General features: G+C 44.9%; 1 protein-coding gene across 6 annotated transcripts in view; it reads right to left on the reverse strand.

Annotated features, from left to right (window-relative positions):
* PUM1 (pumilio RNA binding family member 1) overlaps positions 1–22,619 on the reverse strand; it is a 141,022-nt gene that overhangs the window by 104,462 nt on the left and 13,941 nt on the right. For all 6 annotated transcript variants that reach the window (XM_073666494.1, XM_073666488.1, XM_073666482.1 and 3 more), the window contains exons 2-4: positions 10,065–10,435; positions 1,938–2,006; positions 34–142 (exon numbers count right to left, since the gene is read on the reverse strand). In XM_073666494.1, coding sequence (XP_073522595.1) covers positions 34–142; positions 1,938–2,006; positions 10,065–10,424 — 538 coding nt within the window. In that variant the 5' untranslated portion in view covers positions 10,425–10,435. The remainder of the gene's footprint in view (positions 1–33; positions 143–1,937; positions 2,007–10,064; positions 10,436–22,619) is intronic.

The following is a 22,619-nucleotide window of genomic DNA, read 5'->3' on the forward strand; positions in this document are numbered from 1 at the left end:
AATAACACAGCCATAAAATGCAAGTGCACTTACCTGACGTACCCCAAGCACTCTCGCGCCATTGATCCCCCAGAAAAATGCCCTTTGGTCCATCCTTGTTGGAGTCGTCCGTCTCCCAAAATTTTTTGCCAGGCAACAGTTGCTTATGGAGAAAATATTTTCATAATGGTCACTCCAATAGGTGGAAACACCCATTAATTAATCCCCACACCTTTAAACAAAATTTGTAGTTTTTGCAGTTTAGTTTATCATCATCAAGGATCCAAAAGTTACACACACCAGGTAGTAGGTAGAGGAGAAATATCTGTATGGGTTATGTTCACACGTGTTTCATTTCACACCATTCCACACCTATCCCAATGGAGTCTCTGCATCCCCTGCAGGGAACGTGAAAGTGTCCCAAGAGCCATTTGTCAACACAAGAATGCCAGGACGTATGTTGCTCAAGCTACTGTGAGCAGCATGCATGGCCCAAATGTACTACCATGGCCTATAGCATCTTCGGATATGTCCCCATTGAGCACATCAGGGATGTCATTGGTTGTCAATTGCAATGGGAGCTGCCAGCAGCAGATCTTAGAGATTTCTGTGCCCAAGTGCATTCAATTAGGCAGAACATTACTCTGACAATTAATAACCTCTGATTTGTTTAAAAAAATTGTGAAATATTTATGACAGCATGCCAAGTCACCCAAGTGCATGGCTCTCATATTTGATACTGGATAAATAGAGAGGTTTTGAAAATTTTGTTGTCATTTTTTATCATTTACATATCATTAATAGTGTTGAGCGAGTATGTTCTGTTCCGAGTATGCTCGGGCCGAGCTCCAAGTATTTACAGCTGCTCGGTGATATGTGTGAATCACTCCTGTGTGCATGATTTGCAACTGTTTGACAGTTTTATTACATGTGAGGAATGTGTAAGAAATAGACATTCCTCACATTTCTTACACATTCCTCACATGTAATAAAGCTGTCAGTCACAAATCATGCACACGGGAGCGATTCAACCATATCACCGAGCAGCTGTAAATACTCGGAACTCGGCCCGAGCATACTCTGACAGAACATACTCGCTCAACTCTAAACATTAACTTGTCTATCAATCCTGTGATTTATTTCTAAAGTTGAGGAGTCTACATATCACACTGTACAAAACAAGTCTCTGAATGGTTTGGCATCCTAAAAGTAACCCTTGTATGTGAACACAGCTTATATAAAGGACTTCAAGAGTAACTGTCGTTTTAAATTTTTATTTAATTTTATTTAATAAAGTAGAGCAAGACATTAAAGTTTCATATACACCTTATGAATGAAATCCGAGAGAAATCTTTCAAAAACCTTCTAGAACATGCCCCCATGCTGCTTCTGAAGCAAATCAGTATTCAGCTCCACACACCGAATACGGCTTTCTATGGGCTGCGGTGGAGCCCGCACAGCGTACGCGCTCCTGGATGAATCCCATCACCTGTTTTGTAGTGCAGTGGCAGGTTACCTCAGTCTTTGGCACAGTGCTCCAGAGCTGTGTCAGCTGCTGAGAAGTGCCGATGCTCCTGAGCACATAGGATAGCTGACAGGGCAGAGGAGCACCAGCTGATAGAGATGCAGCACTGTGCCAGAAGACTAAGGTAACCCGCTAAAGCACTGACAAACAGTGCATGGGATTCAGCCAGGAGTGCACACGCAGTGTAGGCTCTGCTCCCAGCCTTAGAATTCTGTATTCAGTATCTGAGGAACTGACTACAAAATTTACACTGACAACGAGCAAATTGTCTGGTTCAGAAACTTCTAGAAGGCTTTTGAAAGATTTTCCTTCTGAGTCCATTGAAAAGGTATATTTGAAAGTTAATTAAAAATCGCTTGCTCTACATTACTATTGCATAAAACGACAGTTATGCTTTAAGAAATTCAGTTCATAAAAAACATTAAAAACTTACTTCTCCCATGGCTCTTCCCTCGAGTGCAAGGGCCTGAAAATCATGATTTAACTCATCCATAGAACGAACCTGTATCAGAATAACATGAAGCAGTGTGATAAAAGACCACAAACTCATTAGGTCATTAAAGCATAATGTAATACATAAGAACTAAAATCTGTTTAATTAGGCTAAACCTGTGTATTTCTGAGCAGGGTTGATGCTTGATATTGAACTAAATTAAAGGGTAATGGTCATCACGATTTAGTATGTTAAAATAAAGGTATGGTCATAGTGGCGCCTTAATAGATACTTGTAGAGAAGAAATCAGTATCCTGGTTCTTGTTTGATTCACGTTAAGTCTTGGTGCAATATTCTCTTCATGTATCAGGGTGGGACTGTGGGCAGGGTTTTCGGCCCTGCCGCAGCCCCTCTGCGTTTGTACGAGCCTCCTATTTTAAAGCTTGTTGATATTCATCTCCCAGTTGTCTTCAGCAAAATGGTGCCAGGTACGGTGCATGCGCAAATTGACATCCGAATGTCTACAGCAAAATGGTGTCGGCGCATGTGCAGATTGAAATCACGGCTCGTCATTGAGTAGAGGTCTGAATCTGCGCATGCGCCTTTCCCGGCGCCGTTTTGCTGAAGACATTCGGATGTCAAACTGCGCATGCGCCACCCCCCAGCACCATTTTGATGAAGGCCACTGGGAGATGAATGTGCACAAGTGCAGCATTAGCGCAAACTTTAAAGTAGGAGGCTCGTACAAACGCAGAGGGGCCGCACCAGAGCCGAAAACACTACCCACAGTCCCACCCAAAGCACGAAGAGAACAATGCACCAAAACTTCTTCCCTACAGGTATCTATGAAATTAGTATAAAAGCGCCACCAAGACCATACCTTTATTTTAACATTCTAAATTGTGATGAAAGATCCCCTTTAGGAGGAACCTAACAGATTCCCGGAAACCAGTTGAGCTACTATAGCAGTCTATGTCTGAAACGGTGCAGGGTTTTGTTTTTTGTTTTTTTTTTAATAGAAAAACTTTGAAAAGCCAGCCGATGACCATCTCTGATGACTAGTCTAACAGGCAGGACACCGCCCCTAAACTGACAGCCTAAGAGAAGCAGAACTGTCTGTTTATATCCAATAAGCACAGCCCCCAAACAGCTTTCCAAAGTACATTTTCTCCAAAACACCGAAGCAATTAAGAGTAAAACATACACCGCTGAGATAACGCAACTGGTCTCATATTCATGCTGCTTGTGGTTGGTACAGCATTAATCTTCTGTCAGATTCCCTTTAATTCCTTTCGGGAGCACCTGCTCAATGTGTTAGCCAAGAGAACAGATATTCTAAAGTGAACATTAGGAACATTGCTTTAAAGGGGATTGTCTGGTTTAAAATGATAAGGCTGTAGTCACTCTATGAGGCTTCTCCGGTGTCAGCGCCAGGTACGACGGTTACGTGACAGCAAGTATGCGGTATGCATACTCGAGGCCAAACCCGACTAGAGTGACTGCAGACTTGTCATTTTAGACCGAACAACCTCTTTAAAGGGAATCTGTCATAGTTTTGAGCTTTTTGAGTTATTAATATGGGCATACAGGTTGTAAACAGCTGAAATTAGTCATACAGGTATGGCTCCTGGATGTGGCCTTGTTCAGTAAAAATCATCCTTTATAGTTTCGATAATTCAGGCTATGGGGCGTAGGCTGCCTGGAAGATAAGACTGCCTCCGGTTTTCATTATACAAGATTTCTCCCCAGACGTCATGTGCGTGACTGGAAATCCTGCGACTGCAGTCACTCTCAGTCTAATCGGGTTTTGGCCGCGAGTATGCATATTGCAAAAAGCTCAAAAGGGTGACAGATTCCCTTTAAAGAGGAGCTCTTCGATCTCTTGCTAGGTCAGTTTAATACTTTCATATAATAAAAACAACAATTCTTAACTATTTTTTAGAATGACACTAAATTTTAGGTTTTGGTCCCCCTGGATGTGTATGAAGAAACTGTCAAGTAGGTGTTACTATTCCATTTATCAATAGGGGGTGTACTTATTAAGTGTCACAGTGATAGCACTGATTTGCAGTGTCAGACTAGAGATTCATTGACCAGCAGAAAAGTAACAGCTGTCAGTTTCATCATACACTGTAGGTAGAGTAAAAGAAATAGCACACTGAACAGTGGTTTGGGCAGCATGAACCTAACAATGTTAGGCGATACATTACAACAGTGGTGTTCTGTGCATCCCTGAAGGTCAATGGCAAAAAAACCCTCAAAGAAATCAAACACGCTTATGGTGAAAGGTCAAATACAGTCATGGCCGAAAGTGTTGGCACCTTTGAAATTGTTCCAGAAAACAAAGTATTTCTCCCAGAAAATTATTGCAATTACACGTTTTGTTATGTGTGTGTGTGTGTGTGTATTGGAGCAACACAAAAACAGAGGGAAAAATAGCCAAAATTACACAATTTCACAAAAATGGGTAGGACAAAATTGTTGTTAAACAACTTTGTTACAAGCATGTGATGCTCGTTCAGACTCACCTGTGGCAAGTAACAGGTGTGGGTAATATGAAAATCACACTTGAAACCAGATAAAAATGGGAGCTGACTCAATCTTTGCATTGTGTGTCTGTGTGCCACACTAAGCATGAAGAACAGACAGAGGGGAAGAGGACTGTTTGAGGACTTGAGAACCAAAATTGTTGAAAAATATCAACAAATCTCAAGGTTAAAAGTCCATCTCCAAAGATCTTGATGTACCTTTGTTCACGGTGCACAACATAAATCAAGAAGTTTACAACTCATGGCACTGTAGCTAATCTCCCTGGACGTGGACAGCAGAGAAAACTTTATTAAAAGTTAGCAACGCAGGAAAGTCCTGATGGTGGATAAGCAGCCCCAATCAATGTCCAAAGAAATGCAAGCTGTCCTGCAGGCTCAGGGTGCATCAGTGTCAGTGCGAACTGTCAACATTTGAATGAAATGAAACACTATGGCAAGAAACCCAGGAGGACCGCACCGCTGACAGACATAAAAAGCTAGACTGCAATTGGCAAAAATGCATGCAGGTCATAGTTTGTTCATGGCTTGTGAATTCTGCAGCTTTTCAGTGGCTAGTAATTGTTTATGGGTCATGAAAGCCGAAGCTTTTCAGTGTCCATTAAAGAATGATTTTTGGTACTTACCGTAAAATCTCTTTCTTGGAGCCCTTATTGGGGGACACAGGTAACTATGGATGTGTGATGCTGTCGCTAGGAGTCTGATACTATGCTAGAAAAAAAAGGCTCCTCCTCAGCAGTACACACCCACCGACTAGCACTAAGCTCGTCAGTTTGTGAAAAAGCAGTAGGATAAGCGTGCTAGAGTGACCTGGTGAAGGTGAAAGGACCAGGTGCGTGCTGGCGCTGTTAGGGCACTTAGAAACATACATAGGAGTAGGCGCATAGGAGTTTGCAATGTCCCCCAATGAAGGCTCCAAGAAAGAGATTTTACTGTAAGTACCAAAAATCATTCTCCACTTTATCGCTTCACGGGGGGACACAGGCAACTATGGGACGTCCAAAAGCAGTTCCGAAAGAGGGGGGGGGGGGATTATGAGTTATACACCTGTGAGGTCGGCAATCGCCGCTTGCAGGACCTTTCTACCTAGTCCGGCGTCTGCCGAGGCGTAGGTATGAACTTTATAGAATCTTGTGAACGTATGGAGGGACGACCAGGTGGCTGCCTTGCAAACCTGCGTAGCTGATGCCTGGTGTCGGAGAGCCCAGGATGCTCCTACCGCACAGGTAAAGTGAGCTTTTATGCCCGGAGGAGATGGTTTGCTCTTTATCCGGTAGGCTTCCAGAATCGTTGAACGGATCCAACGGGAGATAAAGGACTTTGAAGTGGCTAGCCCTTTGCGGTGGCCCTCGGGGACGAGTAGAGAATCAGAGCGCCTGAAGGGGGCTGACCTTGTGAGGTAACAACGTAAGGCCCTGACCAAGTCTATAATGTGCAGTGCCTTTTCCAGGGGATGTGTGGACGAAGGGCAAAAGGACGATAGGACGAGGTCCTCATTTAGGTGGAAAGCGGAGACCACCTTGGCTAAGAACGAAGTACTGGTCTGTGAGGACTACTTTGTCCTGATGAATGACGAGGAACGGTGCGCAGTAGGAGAGAGCTGCTAACTCGGAGACTCTCCTAATAGATGTGATCGCTATTAAGAATGCGCCCTTCCAGGAGAGGGAGGATGTGGTGATTTGTTGGATTGTTCGAAGGGGGGAGCTTGGAGTACTTCTAGCACTAGGTTGAGGTCCCAAGGGTCCACTGGTTGGCGATATAGTGGGGCTAGGTGGGCCACTCCTTGAAGGAACGTTTTGACTTTGGGTTTAAATGCTAGGTTGCGTTGGAACAGGATTGAGAAAGCTGAGACCTGGCCTTTAATGGTGCTGAGGGCAAGGCCGGCGCTGAATCCTGCTTGGAGGAAGGCTAGGATGTTAGGGAGTGAGAAGGACATTGGGCAAGCTGGTAGGGAATGATGATGATTCCCTTGGAATGTAGGATGGCCATGACCGTGGCCATCACCTTGGTGAATACTCTGGGAGCTGAAATCAATCCGAAAGGCAGGGCTGTGAACTGGTAATGATTGTCCTTGATGGCGAATCTAAGGAATCTCTGATGAGACAAGCAAATTGGGATGTGGAGGTAGGCATCTTGGATGTCTACTGAGGAGATCAACTCCTGGGGTTCCATTGAGGTGATTACCGAGCGGAGAGACTCCATTCTGAAGTGGCAGATTCACCTGGCGGTTTAGGAGTTTGAGGTCCAAGATTGGGCGGAGAGTTCCGTCCTTTTTTGGACGACAAACAAGTTGGAATAGAAATCCCTGAAGCGTTGTTCTGAGGGAACAGGAATAATGACTCCTGATGCCAGGAGGGAATTGATGGCTTTGAAAAAGCCTGAGACGTAAACCGGGTCCCTTGGGAGACGGGACGAGAAAAAAAGTTTGTCTGGAGGGGAGAATTCTCTCTCTCCCTGACTAGCCACGCCTCTTGGAAGTGGGTGAGGTGGCCGCCCACCCTGGCAGGAACCCAATGTGGTTTTGTAGAGTTATGCAGAAGAGAATTTATTGGATCGTTGGCCTAAGAACTTGTAAGGAGGACGGTGTCTGCGCCATGTATGGATGGGTTTGAAAGAAGGCTTTCTTCCCTCTCTTTGGGCCGACTGACTGTCCTTTTGGGTTGGGCCTCTTGCAGGAGTGAAAAGGCGAAAGGAGCGAAACTGAGGAGTTCGTCTGGGGTTGAACGGACGTTTGGGTCTTGGCTGGGGGAGGGAGAAAGGTGCTCTTTCCGCCCGTGGCGTCAGAGATGATTTGATCGAGTTTAGCCCCGAACAGTCGAGATCCTTGGTAAGGGAGAGTGGTGAGGGATTTTTTGGACTGCGGATCAGTGTTCCAGGCCTTGAACCACAGAATTCGGCATATGGCAACGGAGTTGCTGTTGGCCCAAAATGAGCAGTTGGCTGCATCTAGTACAGCTGTTAAGAGGTTCAGAAGCATTAAGGCCCTGTCGTAGGGTCTTTGCCCAGGCTGAGATGGATTTGGCTACCCATGAGGAGGCAAAGAGGGGACAAAGGGAAGCCCCTGTAGCCTCGTATATAGACTTTATTAGTGATTACACTTGTCTGTCCGTGTTATCCTTAAGGGTACAGATAGGGTGGTTTTGGAGGAGAGGCAAGACACTGGAGGGTCAACGGAAGGGGACTCTGACCACAGATTAATGAGTTCGGGGTTAAAGGGGTATAGGGTGTCAAGCTGCTTCCTTCCTGGGAAGCGCTTGTCAGGGTGTTCCCAGTGTCTTTCGAGGATCCGCTGAAACGTTTTATGGCTGGAGAATGTTCGTGGAGGGCGTTTCGCTACTTTGAACGAGAAGGCGCGGTATGGTTTGATGACCTAGTCCTCCTTGATCTTGAGGGTATGGTTGATGGCGTAAATAAAGCTATCAAACATGTCCTGTGTCTTTGGTCCGTGTCAGAGTCTAAGTCAGAGCCAGACTGTGATATAAAGCTCGGCGATTCTTCCGGGGAGGATAGAGCTGAGGCCAGCGTGGGGGACGCGGGTGGTGACGGGGATCTGGAGGAAGGGGGAGAGAGAGCCAGCTTCTTGTGCCTGACCCGTAACTGTGTGAGCGTGTTGGCAAGGTGACAGTGTTCTGTTGGGCTCCACTCGCAGAGGCGGAAGCTGCGTTTAGAGCAGGCAACCGCTCTATGATTTGGACCAGGGCTGAGACAGAGTGGGAGAGGGTAACGGTCCACTCCTGGGCGGCGGGGTGACTCCTAAGCTGAGGACATGGTACGAGGACTGCAGGTTGGGCAGAAGGCAGAAGCCTGGCAAGTGGGCCACTTCTTAGTACAGAGGGTGCAGGCATAGTGTACTATATTGTGGGAGGGACGGAAGAGGGGCTGCCAGTGCCTAATCGTATGCCTGTGTCTGAGTGTCTTATTATGCAGTTAGTGGATTCTGCTGAGAGGGCTATCGCTGCTAGCTAGGCAGCCAGGACAGAGCCTATCCGATGCAAAAGAAGTGGTTCTCCTCAGGCAGTCTGGGTGGTGTCCTCTTGTCCTGTTGGTCTGCAGCTGTGTGACCTTGTGCAGCAAAGCGGTATAAGGAGTGTGGACTGATGAGTGCCGGGCAGTAAGCGTGCTGGAGGGGGGTAGGGGGAGCATTCCCTTTAAGTGAGAAATTTACGTTTGGGAGGAACGCCACCTGTCTCCTTATCCCTCCTTACTTGTCTGTGAGGACAAAGAAGGGGGTGTGGCTATCAGCGATGTGTGGTCGGGGGTGGTACTTGGGCTGTACGGGCGTGATTTGTGACGACCGGGGGATATCCGGTGACGTTGCACCGCGCTATAGGTTGGCATGTGCCTGATGCTGGGTGTGACCCTGTGTTGTGGGCGCGGACTAGTTTAGGCCGCAAGCCGAGGCCTAAATTTTTGTGGCCACGGTCGCGTGAAGGGCCTGCGCTGAGGTCTGTGCTCCGCGGACTCAAGGTAGGAGTGAGCTGCCACTGTGCACAGTCTGCCCCTGCTGTAGGGTATGGACGTGGTGCTGCTGCTACTGCCGATCCGGAGTGTGTGGGGAGGGGAGTGGGAACTTCCTGAGCTCCGTGGTGCCAGAGGCGCTTTGCGGGAGGCCGCCGCAGTTTGTATTGTTGGGGACCCGGTATCTGGCAGCAGAGGGAAATGGAGGGGGGGGGGGGGGGGGTTCTGCAGTGCTGCAACAGCGTTGGAGGGGAGCCATGAGACCCGAGTCTGTGGTAATCCCGATCCTCAGTCCCTCTTCTCAGTTGCGAGGACGGCGCCGCAGCCCTGCTGGTGGTGAGGGGTTCACAGGGGGGTGTCCATCCCGCACGGTCCCAGTCCATGCAGAAGACTGGATCAACCCCAGTACAGGGGGGGGGGGCCCAGTCTTGTTCCCTGCCCGCTCCGAGGAGAGGGCTGGGGATGGGATAGGAGGCAGGACAATGTCTTCTTCTGGTCCCCCTGAGCACCGACAGGTGACAGGGTTGTTGTCCTGCCTCAAAGGCAGAGAGTGGACGACACCACATTGCTCTCTCGGCCACACCTGTACAGGAAAACAGGGTGACATCTTTCGCCCTGTTACCCTGGGAAACAAAATCTGAAAGAGAAAAAGACAAAATTAATAACCTAAAACAAGGTACCTAAAAAGGAAAATGCAGATCTGGGATTAGATCCAGGTCCGCCTCCTACTGACACTAAGCTTAAAACTGGCGAGCTTAGTGCCAGTCGGTGGGTGTATACTGCTGAGGAGCAAACGCCTTTTTTTTTTTCCTAGCATAGTGTCAGCTTCCTAAAGACAGCAGCACATACCCATGGTTACCTGTTTCCCCAATGAGGCGATAAAGAAAAGGCTGCAGCATTCACATGCCATCAACAATGCAAGGAGACAGTCGTAGAACAGCACTCCGAAATGGAGCCGATGCAGAAGGCAAGAATACTTTTTGTATGTTATTCAACACAAAGCGTGAAACAAAAGAAAGTCGCCAACTCACTTAATATAATGTATAAAATTAAAATTAAATGATAATTCAAGAGCCATAATAAATATAATTGGATTTGTACAAATATCAGAGAGTTTGCTTACTTGATGTTCAGCATGAATATGGTCTCCAGTTGGCCAACGGTGCTTACTATTGTTGTTGTAACCACCTCCACCACTTCCACCACCCCCAAGTTGCTCGCCATGTTGCCTCTGGAAAAAATAATCTACCATAGCATCATCCTGGGAACGTCCAGCCACACCCATTGAACTGCCAACTGGACTAGCATGGGGGCCAGTAGAATGAGTTGGGTGCTGTGGTGGCTGCTGCTGGCCCACCGGTCCAGATGTAAGGACCACGGGCATGTTGTGGTTAAGGGTGCCTTCTGTATACTGTTTCAGGTGGGGGCTGAAGGAGTCCTGCCAGAGAACTGTTTTCCTCTTCAAGACACATGCAACGCTCATTCCACCAACACCTACACATTGAGAAAAATATATGAAAATTAATGATGGGCCATGAATAATAAGGATGTTTTATTAAGTTGAATACAAAAAAAGAACTTGCATGTGAATAAATTCTATAATACATATCTTATTATATATCCAACGTTTGTATGCAATCAGCTGCAAATGAGAAAAAAAACACAAATACAAATTGGACACAGACAATTGCAGCCATTTTTTTAAAGTTCATTTTATATGTGTTTGCCAGTTCCTTTGTTTACCATTATGGGCTGGGATTGGGATTCCCAGGTGTTTTCAAATGATTCATCAAATTGTGACTTTTCAAAAGGTCAAAACACAAAAAGTAGCGCATTTGTGCTGAATTCATGAACCAAGTATGCCATTTTGAAGAATTTGTCACAAAAAAAATGACATACCACAAGATAAAAGTGACAAAAGAAAATAAAAACACATACAAACTACAAATGGTCAATAAGGCAGTGTTTTTTGTTGGAAATTTCATTCGGACATGTAAGCCATGTTCACATTATTATGCTACACAACATCAGCATATGACCTCTGCAGAAAGTTAGTGGGTCCTCCGTTTCCCCAACACTGATTGATCGCAGTGGTCATGTGCAGGCTGCTTGCAAACAAGAGCAGATTGAAACATGGTGAAGTTAGCATCCAAGGAAACAAGATGTGAAAATATATATTTTTTATTCTCTTATATTTTACATTACAAATTGCATTATGGGAAAATATTCTGCAAATGAACCATACTACAAACTCTGATCACAGAACAGGCCACCATTATCAATTTTTTTGCAGCATCTCCTCAAACTATAAGCTATAGTTTGCTTTAAGTTCTATATATTATAACCTGTAAGTACAGTTAAGTGCCTACGGACAGGAAGCTACAGAAGGCTCAAGATATTTTAGTAAAGTCACCTCAAAATTAAACTTTTGGGCCAAATACAAATATAACTCGTGCGATAGATAGGCTATGAGATATCTATCTATCTATCTATCTATCTATATACATACATATACTGCTCAAAAATAAAGGGAACACTTAAACAACAGAATATAACTCCAAGTAAATCACACTTTTGTGAAATCAAATTGTCCACTTAGGAAGCAACACTGACAATCAATTTCACATGCTGTTGTGTAAATGGAATAGACAATAGATGGAAATTATTGGCAATTATCAAGACACACTCAATAAAGGAGTGGCTTTGCAGGTGGGGACCACAGACCACATCTCAGTACCAATGCTTTCTGGCTGATGTTTTGGTCACTTTTGAATGTTGTTTGTGCTTTCACACTCGTGGTAGCATGAGATGGACTCTACAGCCCACAGAAGTTGCTCAGGTAGTGCAGCTCATCCAGGATGGCACATCAATGCGAGCTATGGCAAGAAGGTTTGCTGTGTCTGTCAGCGTAGTGTCCAGAGGCTGGAGGCGCCACCAGGAGACAGGCCAGTACACCAGGAAACGTGGAGGGGGCCGTATGAAGGCAACAACCCAGCAGCAGGACCACTACCTCCGCCTTTGTGCAAGGAGGAACAGGAGGAGCACTGCCAGAGCCCTGCAAAATGACCTCCAGCAGGCCATAAATGTGCATGTGTCTGCACAAATGGTTAGAAACTGACTCCATGAGGGTGGTATGAGGGCCCGACGTCCACAGATGGGGGTTGTGCTCACAGCCCAAGACCGTGCAGGACGCTTGGCATTTTCCACAAAACACCAGGATTGGCAAAGTCGCCACAGGCGTCCTGTGCTCTTCACAGATGACAGCAGGTTCACACTGAGCACGTGACAGAGTCTGTAGATGCCGTGGAGAGCAATCTGCTGCCTGCCACAACCTTCGAGACAGAAAGACAGAGAAAGACAGAGAAAGACAGAGAAAGACAGAGAAAGACAGAGAAAGACAGAGAAAGACAGAGAAAGACAGAGAAAGACAGAGAAAGACAGAGAAAGACAGAGAAAGACAGAGAAAGACAGAGAAAGACAGAGAAAGACAGAGAAAGACAGAGAAAGACAGAGAAAGACAGAGAAAGACAGAGAAAGACAGAGAAAGACAGAGAAAGACAGAGAAAGACAGAGAAAGACAGAGAAAGACAGAGAAAGACAGAGAAAGACAGAGAAAGACAGAGAAAGACAGAGAAAGACAGAGAAAGACAGAGAAAGACAGAGAAAGACAGAGAAAGACAGAGAAAGACAGAGAAAGACAGAGAAAGACAGAGAAAGACAGAGAAAGACAGAGAAAGACAGAGAAAGACAGAGAAAGACAGAGAAAGACAGAGAAAGACAGAGAAAGACAGAGAAAGACAGAGAAAGACAGAGAAAGACAGAGAAAGACAGAGAAAGACAGAGAAAGACAGAGAAAGACAGAGAAAGACAGAGAAAGACAGAGAAAGACAGAGAAAGACAGAGAAAGACAGAGAAAGACAGAGAAAGACAGAGAAAGACAGAGAAAGACAGAGAAAGACAGAGAAAGACAGAGAAAGACAGAGAAAGACAGAGAAAGACAGAGAAAGACAGAGAAAGACAGAGAAAGACAGAGAAAGACAGAGAAAGACAGAGAAAGACAGAGAAAGACAGAGAAAGAGAGAGAAAGACAGAGAAAGACAGAGAAAGACAGAGAAAGAGAGAGAAAGACAGAGAAAGACAGAGAAAGAGAGAGAAAGAGAGAGAAAGAGAGAAAGAGAGAGAAAGAGAGAGAAAGAGAGAGAAAGAGAGAGAAAGAGAGAGAAAGAGAGAGAAAGAGAGAGAAAGAGAGAGAAAGACAGAAAGAGAGAGAAAGACAGAAAGAGAGAGAAAGACAGAAAGAGAGAGAAAGACAGAAAGAGAGAGAAAGACAGAAAGAGAGAGAAAGACAGAAAGAGAGTAGTGAAATATGTATCTGAGGGGATTGGATACAAGCTAAGGGTTAACTCAACACACACAGGTCACAATCTAAGCACAAGCCATCTTCCCAGTCACACTGACTCCAGTCTCCCCAGGGGGCGTCCTACCACCAGGGCAATAAATCACACCTAGAGGGAGCCTCGAAGAGGAAGAGAATTGATAAGAGAGAGAAGCCATCTCAGTTCAAGAGGCCTAGTTAGAGGAGACCAGGAACATTTGTACAACATAATATATGCACGGCTAAATTAGTGAGGGTCCAATCATAGACTCAGAATTAGAATGTTTAAATGGAAGGCTGGTGTAGAAATCTGACCCCCCAGTCTGGGTCTATAACTGGATCCTCCAGGCTAAAATCTTTTGTCACAGAGATGGGGCAGCCGAGCACTGCTGTGATCATCATCCCATATTTCCGCCTTCCCCATCGGGCTACAGAAGACCAAGTTTAGGGTTCTGTAAGTTCTCCTGTTTATTTTCATACTGTTTGCATATCTGTAGGTCACTTTTTATTTCTATTTTTTTTACATCTTTTTATTATAAGCACTGTACCTTTTCTATTAAAGCTTAAAACTTGAATAAGCCTGAATCTTGTATGCACTAAAGAACCCATAACCCTAGGAAGGGTGTGATTTTGTTGATTGTCCGATAGTCTTAGTTTAGGGGACCCATCGGCCCCAAATAAGGTGGGTGGTGGCAGCGTGTGTGAAGCGGGGTGCGCAGTCTGAGTTGGGGGTGATTGATGCTCCCTTCAGCATAGGACAGAGGTCGAGTGCTGGATTGAGTGAGAGGAGAGAGATTAACCCTTGCAGGCGCAACCCCAAGTCACGTGCTGAAGAGCAGGTACGAGAAAGAGAGAGCACGAGAGCGAGAAAACGAGGGCAAGAGCGCGAGAAAAAGAAGGCGAGAGAACGAGAGAGAGAGAAAAAAAGAGAAAGAGAGAGACACACACAAAACACTCATGAATTTGCCAGCACATCAACTGCTGCCCCAATTCAGATAAAAAAAAAAAAAAAAAAAAAAAGAGAGACACGCACACCCCTAAAAATCACTCCTCTACTCTTTTATATCTATACCTTTGTCCTGGGACAACTCAAAGTCCCATGGCTTCAAGTACCACCTATACTCTGGAGACACTCAGATCTACCTCTCTGGTCCAAACATCACCTCTCTGCTGTCCAGAATCCCGGAGTGTCTATCAGCAATATTCTCATAAAGCTCAAACAGAGCTTATCTTCATAAAGACAAAACAGAGCTTATCTTCATAAAGACAAAACAGAGCTTATCTTTCCTACATCTCACCTACCTGATCTCACACAAAAAATGACATCACTTTCCCCTGTACTTGAAGTCCGCAGCTTCGGAGTAACCCTCGACTCTGACTTGTACTTCAAACCAGACATTAAGCCCTCGCCACCTCCTGCCGCCTTCAATGCAAAAATATTTCAAGAATCTGTCCCTTCCTCAACCCTCAATCTACTAAAATACTAGTGAATGCCCTCAATCTCCCGCCTCGACTACTGCAATATCCTCCTCTGTGGCCTTCCTGCTAACACTCATCTCAAGAGTCTGTCCTTAACACCCTAGGGCGTTCAGCGGGGGCTCCGGAGCTTCACTCGCACTGAATCGGGCACATGTCAGCCGATTCTTACAGCTGACATGTGCCAGCAACAGCAACGAGTGAAATCGTGATCCACACGCAGCTGTTAACCAGTTAAATGCCGCTGTCAATTTCTTGACAGTGGCATTTAACAGCGCCGCACTGGAAGTGTGGCATTAGCCCTGCCCATCGGTGACCCCGTCACATGATCGCGGGTCACCGATGCGTGGGCATGACAACTGGGGAGTCTGCAGCAGACGCCTGTGGTTGTCATGTCTCGCTTGCTATGAGCGCCACCCAGGGGTCGGTGCTCATAGCAAGTGAGCATTTCTGCTACACAGAGGCGATCTGCTCATCGCCTCAGTGTAACAGAAACGATCAGATAACAGCAGCTTCTAGTCTCCTATGGAGATTATTGAAGCCTGCAGGAAGTGGAAAAAAAAGGTTTAAAAAAAAAATAAAAAATAAAAATTTAAATCACCCCATTTGCACCATTCAAAATAAAAAAAAATCTCACATACACACCTTTAATATCGCCGCGTTCAGAATCGCCTGATCAATATAAAAAAATAATTATTCTGATCGATAATTATGGCGTTTAGAATTTTTTTCTCGTTACGCCGTTTAAGTGTTTTTGGTCATCGCAACATTGAAATAAATTGCAATAACGGGCGGCCAAAACATCACATCTGCCCCAAAATAGTATCAATAAAAACGTCAGCTCAACGCAAAAAAAATAAGGCCTCACCCAGCCCCAGATCCCGAAAAATGGAGACGCTACGGGTCTCGGAAAATGGCGCCTTTTTATTTTATTTTTTTTCTAGCAAACTTTGGATTTTCTTTTCACCACTTAAATAAAAAAGAAACTATACATGTTTGGGGTCTACAAACTCGTAATGACCTGGAGAATAATAATGGCAGGTCAGTTTTAGCATTCAGTGAACGTGGTAAAAAAAAATATATAAAAAACAACTGTGTAATTACATTTTTCTTTTTTGCAATTTCACCTCATTTGGAAATTTTTTCCCGTTTTCCAGCACACGATATGGTAAAACCAGTGATGGCGTTTAAAAGTCCTGCAAAAAATAAGCCGTCACATGGCCATAATGACCGAAAAATAAAAAGGCTATGTCTCTGGGAAGAAGGGGAGAAAAAAATGAAAACGCAAAAACAGAAAAGCCTAAGGTCGTTAATGGGTTAAATAAGTTAGCCACTAGTTTTTATGATTGCCCCAATCGATGGACCCTGTGCCCCTAAGTGTTTTTTCTAATTAGCTCCTGCTGTCCTTCTTGCCTGTGAGTGGCGCTATCGCTGGCCGCTCACAGGCATCACATGACCCCTGGCTGCAGCCGGCTCGGACATCCGCTGATGTCACGTCAAGTTCCGGCTGCAGCATGGGGTACTCACTTCTGTGCTCCACAGTGGAGGCTGGGCTGTGGGCGGGGTTACCCCAAGCATCACACCCAGCATCCACCACGTGCTCTCCCTCTCCTCATTCACTGGGAAAGCGCGCGGTGGATGCTGGGTGTGACGCGCAGTGTAACCCCGCCCACAGCCCATCAGCCACCGCGGGGAGCATGTCACGCCTCACTTGACGTGACATCAGCAGAAGAATGCAGCTGGGAGTCATGTGATGCCTGTGAGTGGCCAGCCACAGCGCCGCTCACAGGCAAGAAGGACAGCAGGAGGTAATTAGAAAAACACTTTGGTGCACGGGGTTCATTGATTGGGGCAATCCTAAAAAGTAGTGGTTAACTCCTTTAACTCTGCTGCCCGACTAATCCACCTCTCTCCTCTGCAAGTCGCTTCACTGGCTCCCAATTCACCAACACATATCCACTTCAAGCTACTAACACGGACCTACAAAACTGTCCATAATCTGTCTCCCTTATACATTTCTGAAATAATCTCCCACCACATAATCTCTGGTCCTCCCCAGACCTCCTTCTCTCCTCCACACTTGCAAGACTTCTCCCCAGTATCCCTACCCTCTGGAATTCTGTGCCCCAATGCATCGGATTATCATCTACATTCAGAACTTTAAAAAGGGAATTTGAAACCCCATCTCTTCGAACAGCTTACAGCCTGCAATGACCCCGCAGCCTACTCACCACTACAAGAGCTGCCACCTCACCAACACCAGAGCTGCTGAGACCCCCGAACCTACCGTTACCTTCCCCATTATCCTGTAGAATGTAAGGCCGCAAAGGCAGGATCCTCTCCCCTCTGTACCTGTCTGTCACTATTCGTTTGTTCATTGTAACTTCTATTTGTGTATTTTATGCTACCCCTTCTCATGTACAGCACCTTGGAATCACTGGTGCTCTAAAAATATGATGGATGATGATGTAAAAATATTTCCGTTATATTTTCCCTTAGGGGATCTCCACTGGCTTTGGCTGCAATATACTAAAACACAATACTGATCTGCATATCGCTATTTGTGAATAAGACCTTAGACAATGCTCATACACAGCTTTTTTAATGCAAATTAAAAGCCACTTTTTACAGTACAATCAAAAGCTATGGAGATTTCTAAAATCTAATGCACGTTTGTTTTTTTTCTCCCGACTGAATTTGAGAACTGCAGCATGTCAATTCTGTCAGTGTTTTCACAGCATTTTTTTTTTCATCCATAGACCGCAATGATAAAGTGAAAATATGCTGCAAAAACGCAGCGAGCAAACATAGCGAGACTAAAACCAACAGGATAAAAGAGCTAGACATTTTGACCTAGCTTTTAGTATATGAAGACTAGAACTTTTACATTTTCATTACAATAAGGAAAAATCTTATTTGTTGAGCATCTATATATATATTTTTTTACTAACTAGTAAAAACTATCTATTATCAATTAACTTCAAGTAGGGTTAACACAGAACCAATGTGTACACGTCTGTTTTCAGTAATCCAAAGCTTCCACAAATCTCCAGCTGACGCACTTTGGCTAAAGTGGCTTTGGAGGGTGGGGAAGGGGGGTTAAAGTTTAATATACGCCTGTTCACAGAATGGTAGTAGTCCACAGGATATTAACTTTGTTGTTTTACAATACCAATTTTGTCACTGCCACTTTAAGCCAAATAGGGCAAGCACATTTGACAGCAAAGGTCTTGTGCAGCAGTTAATACGAACTACTCTGGTGAGAAAAGTACATCTACAGCGGTTCTAAAAAGTCTACACACCTCTGTTAAAATGCCAGATTTTTGTTATGCAAAAAATAAAACACAAAATAAAAAGATCATACCAACAAGAACCATATCAGAATGGTTTCCACCTATAATTTACGTCTAAGGGGTAACATCTCTCCTTACGTAGATTGACATGCCAGTGTAAGGAGACTTATAGGACATGCAATGCTCCTCTGGAAAATTACATATGCAAAATTTCCTTTTTAGAGAGGAAGGGTACTTGAACTCTAGTGGCAACTACTGGAAGGCTCATTTAATGAACCTTGCCACATGACTTAGTATAAAAGCAAAATCAGAATCTCAATTTGTAGACACGTGTTTCAGGGCGTTGCGCATCATCAGTGCAAAGTATGGCATCTGATTTGGTTATACGAGAGGCCTCTGACTGATCTAAGAGGTAAGGTCTATAATTCTAACAATTCAATTGAAAAATAAACTGATATTTTTTCCGGCGGACAAAAAATAAAGAACTAAAGCAATATGGTTGCATTAATATGCACACTTTTAAACTAATACTTTTTTTTGAAGTACCCTCTGAATTTATGGCCGTAGTCTTCCTGGCTAGGAATTTCTCAAATTGGTAATCTTTTCTCACTCTTCCTTGCAGCAGCCTCCAAATCTGTCAAATTGCAAGGGTATCTCCTGTGTACTGCACTCTACAGGATAACCCACAAATTTTCAAGTCTGGGCTCTGGCTGTGGCATTTCAAAACTTTAATCTTCTGGAGAAGCCATTTTTTGTTGATTTGGAGATATGCTTAATGTCTTTATTTTGCTAATAGGTGAAATTCCTCTTAGTCTTCAGCTTTTTAAGCAGAGGCCTGAAGGTTTTGATGCAAAATTGATATTTGGAACTGTTCACAATTCCCTCCACTTTGATAAAAATCTCCAGTTACAGCAGCTGAAAAATGCCCAAAGCATAATGTTGCCTCCACCACACTTCACTGTGGGTATGGTGCTCTTTTGGTGACGTGCAATGTGGACTTTGCGCCTCTTGGAATTAAGGCCAAAAAATTCAACCTTGGTCTCATCAGATCAGAACACAAGACGTGTGTGTGTGTGGTGTTTATTCGGAAAGTCAAATAGACTTTGCACCCCCAGGAGACAGTTTGATTTCCTGCCAGATAATCACCCAAATTGATAGAAAACGAACGAAAAAAAGGTTACAATCCTACCCTTTAGGCTATGTGCCCACTATGCGTTTTTTTAAGCGTTTCCGCGGCGGCAACTCCACCGCAGAAACGCTTAAACGCTTGGTAGAAGGTCTGCAATGTTCCCCAATGATAACCCACATGTGCTGTGCACATGCTAAGGAAATTTCCGCTGCGGATTATCATTGCGGAAAAATCCGCAGCACTACCAATTATTTTGCGTTAGCGCGGCGGTTTTGCCGCCTTTGACTTGCATTGAATCCCTTAATATCCACATGACTACATGTGCACATGAGGATATTAAGCGATTCAATGTGCGGATGGTACCCGGGTCTGGAGGAGAGTCTACTACTACCATAGTACCTGTAAAAAAAAAAAAGATTTTAACATAAAAAATAAACATTATACTTACCTTCTGATGGCCCCCGGTCTCCTTAGCGATGCGTCCTGGCTCCCCGGCAGCTCGCGATGGTCTAAAAGGACCTTCCATGACGTCATTTAGCCACGTAACAGGTTATGCGACCGCTGACGTCGGCAGTCGCGTCACCTGTCACATGACTAAATGTTGTCATGGAAGGTTCTTTTAGACCACCGCGAGCCGCCCAACACACCGGAGGAGACCAGGGGCCATCGGAATGTGAGTATAATGTTTATTTTTCACCATTCTTTTACTATTAACTTGGTCACACTATATAAATCCATGCCGGTTGCATGGATTTATATAGTGTGACCAAGTTGTCAAGCACTTTTCCAAGTGATGCTAAAATTGCTTGGAAAAGCGCTTGACAACCCGCATGCGAAATACGCTTCACTTACGCTTGTCCCTGGCAGGAAAAGCGCATGTAAAATCCGCATGCGTTTTTTTCTGCCAGGTAGATGAAGAAACGCTGAGGAAAAAACCCGGAGCATTTCTGCATCGTGGGCACATAGCCTCACCATACCCACAAATGTTATGCCAAGTTTTGCCTCAATTGTCGGGATGACTTGAAATAAGTGGTTTCCATTTTCACTTCTAGGAATAGGTTCTTATTTCAACCTGCAGCAATCTGCCTCACCATTTCAGTCAGATATGCTGGCCTAAGGCTGTGTGCCCACAATGCGTTTTTCATGCGTTTCCGCTGTGGAATTTCCGCAGCGGAAACGCATCAAAAAGGCATGGTAATCCGCACCCCATGGTCCCCAGTGGCATTCCGCAATGTCAATGCACATGCAGCGGATTTTTCCGCAGCGTTTCTGCAGCGCTCATAAATCCGCAGCATGTTCATTAATTTTGCGGAAACGCAGCGGAATTGCCGCCATTGACTCGCATTGAGACGCATAATATCCGTGTCTGTACATTTGTACACGCAGATTATATGCGTTTCAATGTGCGAATGGCACCCAAGTCTGGAGAAGAGGAGACTCATCCAGACCTGGGTACCATTGTACCTGTGAAAAAAAGAATAAAATAATACATAAAGTTTATATTCACCTGTCCGGCGGCCCCTGCAGCGCTTCTCCTTCCAGGACCTGAGAGGACGTCGCGGTCATGTGACCGCAGGCCGTCTCGCGATATGCCGGCAACCCGGAAGAAGCCAGGACGAGCGCGACAGCACACGCGGCGGGGGATCTGTGAGTATAGCTTTATTTTTACGGTCACACTATATCTATGCTGGTTGCATGGATTTATATAGTGTGACCTAGTTGTCAAGCACTTTCCAAGTGATGCTATTGCCTGGAAAGTGCTTGTAGTCCTCATGCGTAAACGCATGCATAAACGCATGTGAATAAGCGTGTATTCTGCAGGAAAAACGCATGCACAATCTGCATGCGTTTTTTCTGCCAGGGAGATGCAGAAACGCTGCAGAAATTTTCTGCTTCATTTCTGCATCGTGGGCACATAGCCTAATAGGAGTGTAATATTCCTCTTGTGCAGTTTTAAGATCATGTCAATTAATTCAGGGGAGACAGCTATGGCAAAGAACAATTATTTGAATAGCATCGGCTGACAGGGAGGCTACATAGTCCACTGATGGCATTTTGGATTTCAATATGCCTGATCCTTTGTTCTGTCAGAGGTGCCCGACAAAGGGATCTGAGCATGCATGTTTATGAGGGAACAGGAAGATAGGTATCAGGTGAATGCTCATTCAGCAACAGTTCTCATGTGTATGGCCAGCTGTACACTATTCATGTCCAATTTTGATGTCTAGAAAACGCACCTCTGCTCAAATTGCCACTTAGAGTGGGGAAAATAAATATTTGGTAGACTGCCGATTTTTCAAGTTTTCCCACGTACAAAAAAATGGAGAGGTCTGTAATTTTTATCATAGATACAATTCACCTGCGAGAGACAGAATGTAAAAAAAACAAACAAACAAAAAAAAAAAAAAACAGAAAATCATATTGTACGAGTTTAAAATAATTAAATTGCATTTTATTGTATGAAATAAGTATTTTATCACCTACGAACCAGCAAGAATTCTGGCTCTCACAGACCTGTTAATTTTTAAGAAGCCCTCCTACTCTGCATGTTTTAACTAGTTACCTGTATAAAAGACACCCGTCCACACAATAAATCAAGCTCCAACCTCTCCACCATGGCCAAGACTAAAAAGAACTAAGGACACCAGGGACAATTATAGACCTGCACAAGGCTGGGATGAGCTACAGGGCAATAGGCAAGCAGCTTGGTGAGAAGACAACAACTGTTGGCACAATTATTAGAAAATTGAAGAAACACAAGATGACTGTCAATGTTCCTCGGTCTGGGGCTTCATGCAAGATCTCGCCTCGTGGGGTAAGGATGATTCTGAGAAAGGTCAGGAATAAGCCCAGAACTACACGAAAGGACCTGGTCCATGACCTGAAGAAAGCTGGGACCACAATCTCAAACATTACGCCGTGATGGATTAAAATCCTGCAGGGCACGCAAGGTCCCCCCTGCTCATGCCAGCACATGTCCAAGCCCGTTTGAAATTCATCAATGACCATCTGAATGATCCAGAGGAGGCATGGGAGTAGGTCATGTGGTCAGAAGAGACAAAAATAGAAAGTTTGGTATTAACTACATTCGCTGCTTTTGGAGGTAGAAGGATGGGTAAAACACCAAGAACACCGTCCCAACCATGAAGCATGGTGGAGAAAACATTATAATTTGGGGATGCTTTTCTGCAAAGGGGACAGGACGACTGCACCGTATTGAATTGCGGATGGATGGAGTCATGTATCGCGAGATTTTGGCCAACAACCTCCTGCTCAGTTAAAGCATTGAAGATGGGTCGTGGCTGAGTCTTCCAGCATGACAATGACCCGAAACACACAGCCAGGGCAACTAAGGAGTGGCTCCGTAAGAAGCATTTCAAGGTCCTGGAGTGGCCTAGCTAGTCT

This window comes from Phyllobates terribilis, unplaced genomic scaffold (genome assembly GCF_046119375.1).
Source record: "Phyllobates terribilis strain yellow unplaced genomic scaffold, ASM4611937v1 Scaffold_2__4_contigs__length_985480577, whole genome shotgun sequence".
Taxonomy (NCBI): Eukaryota; Metazoa; Chordata; class Amphibia; order Anura; family Dendrobatidae; genus Phyllobates; species Phyllobates terribilis.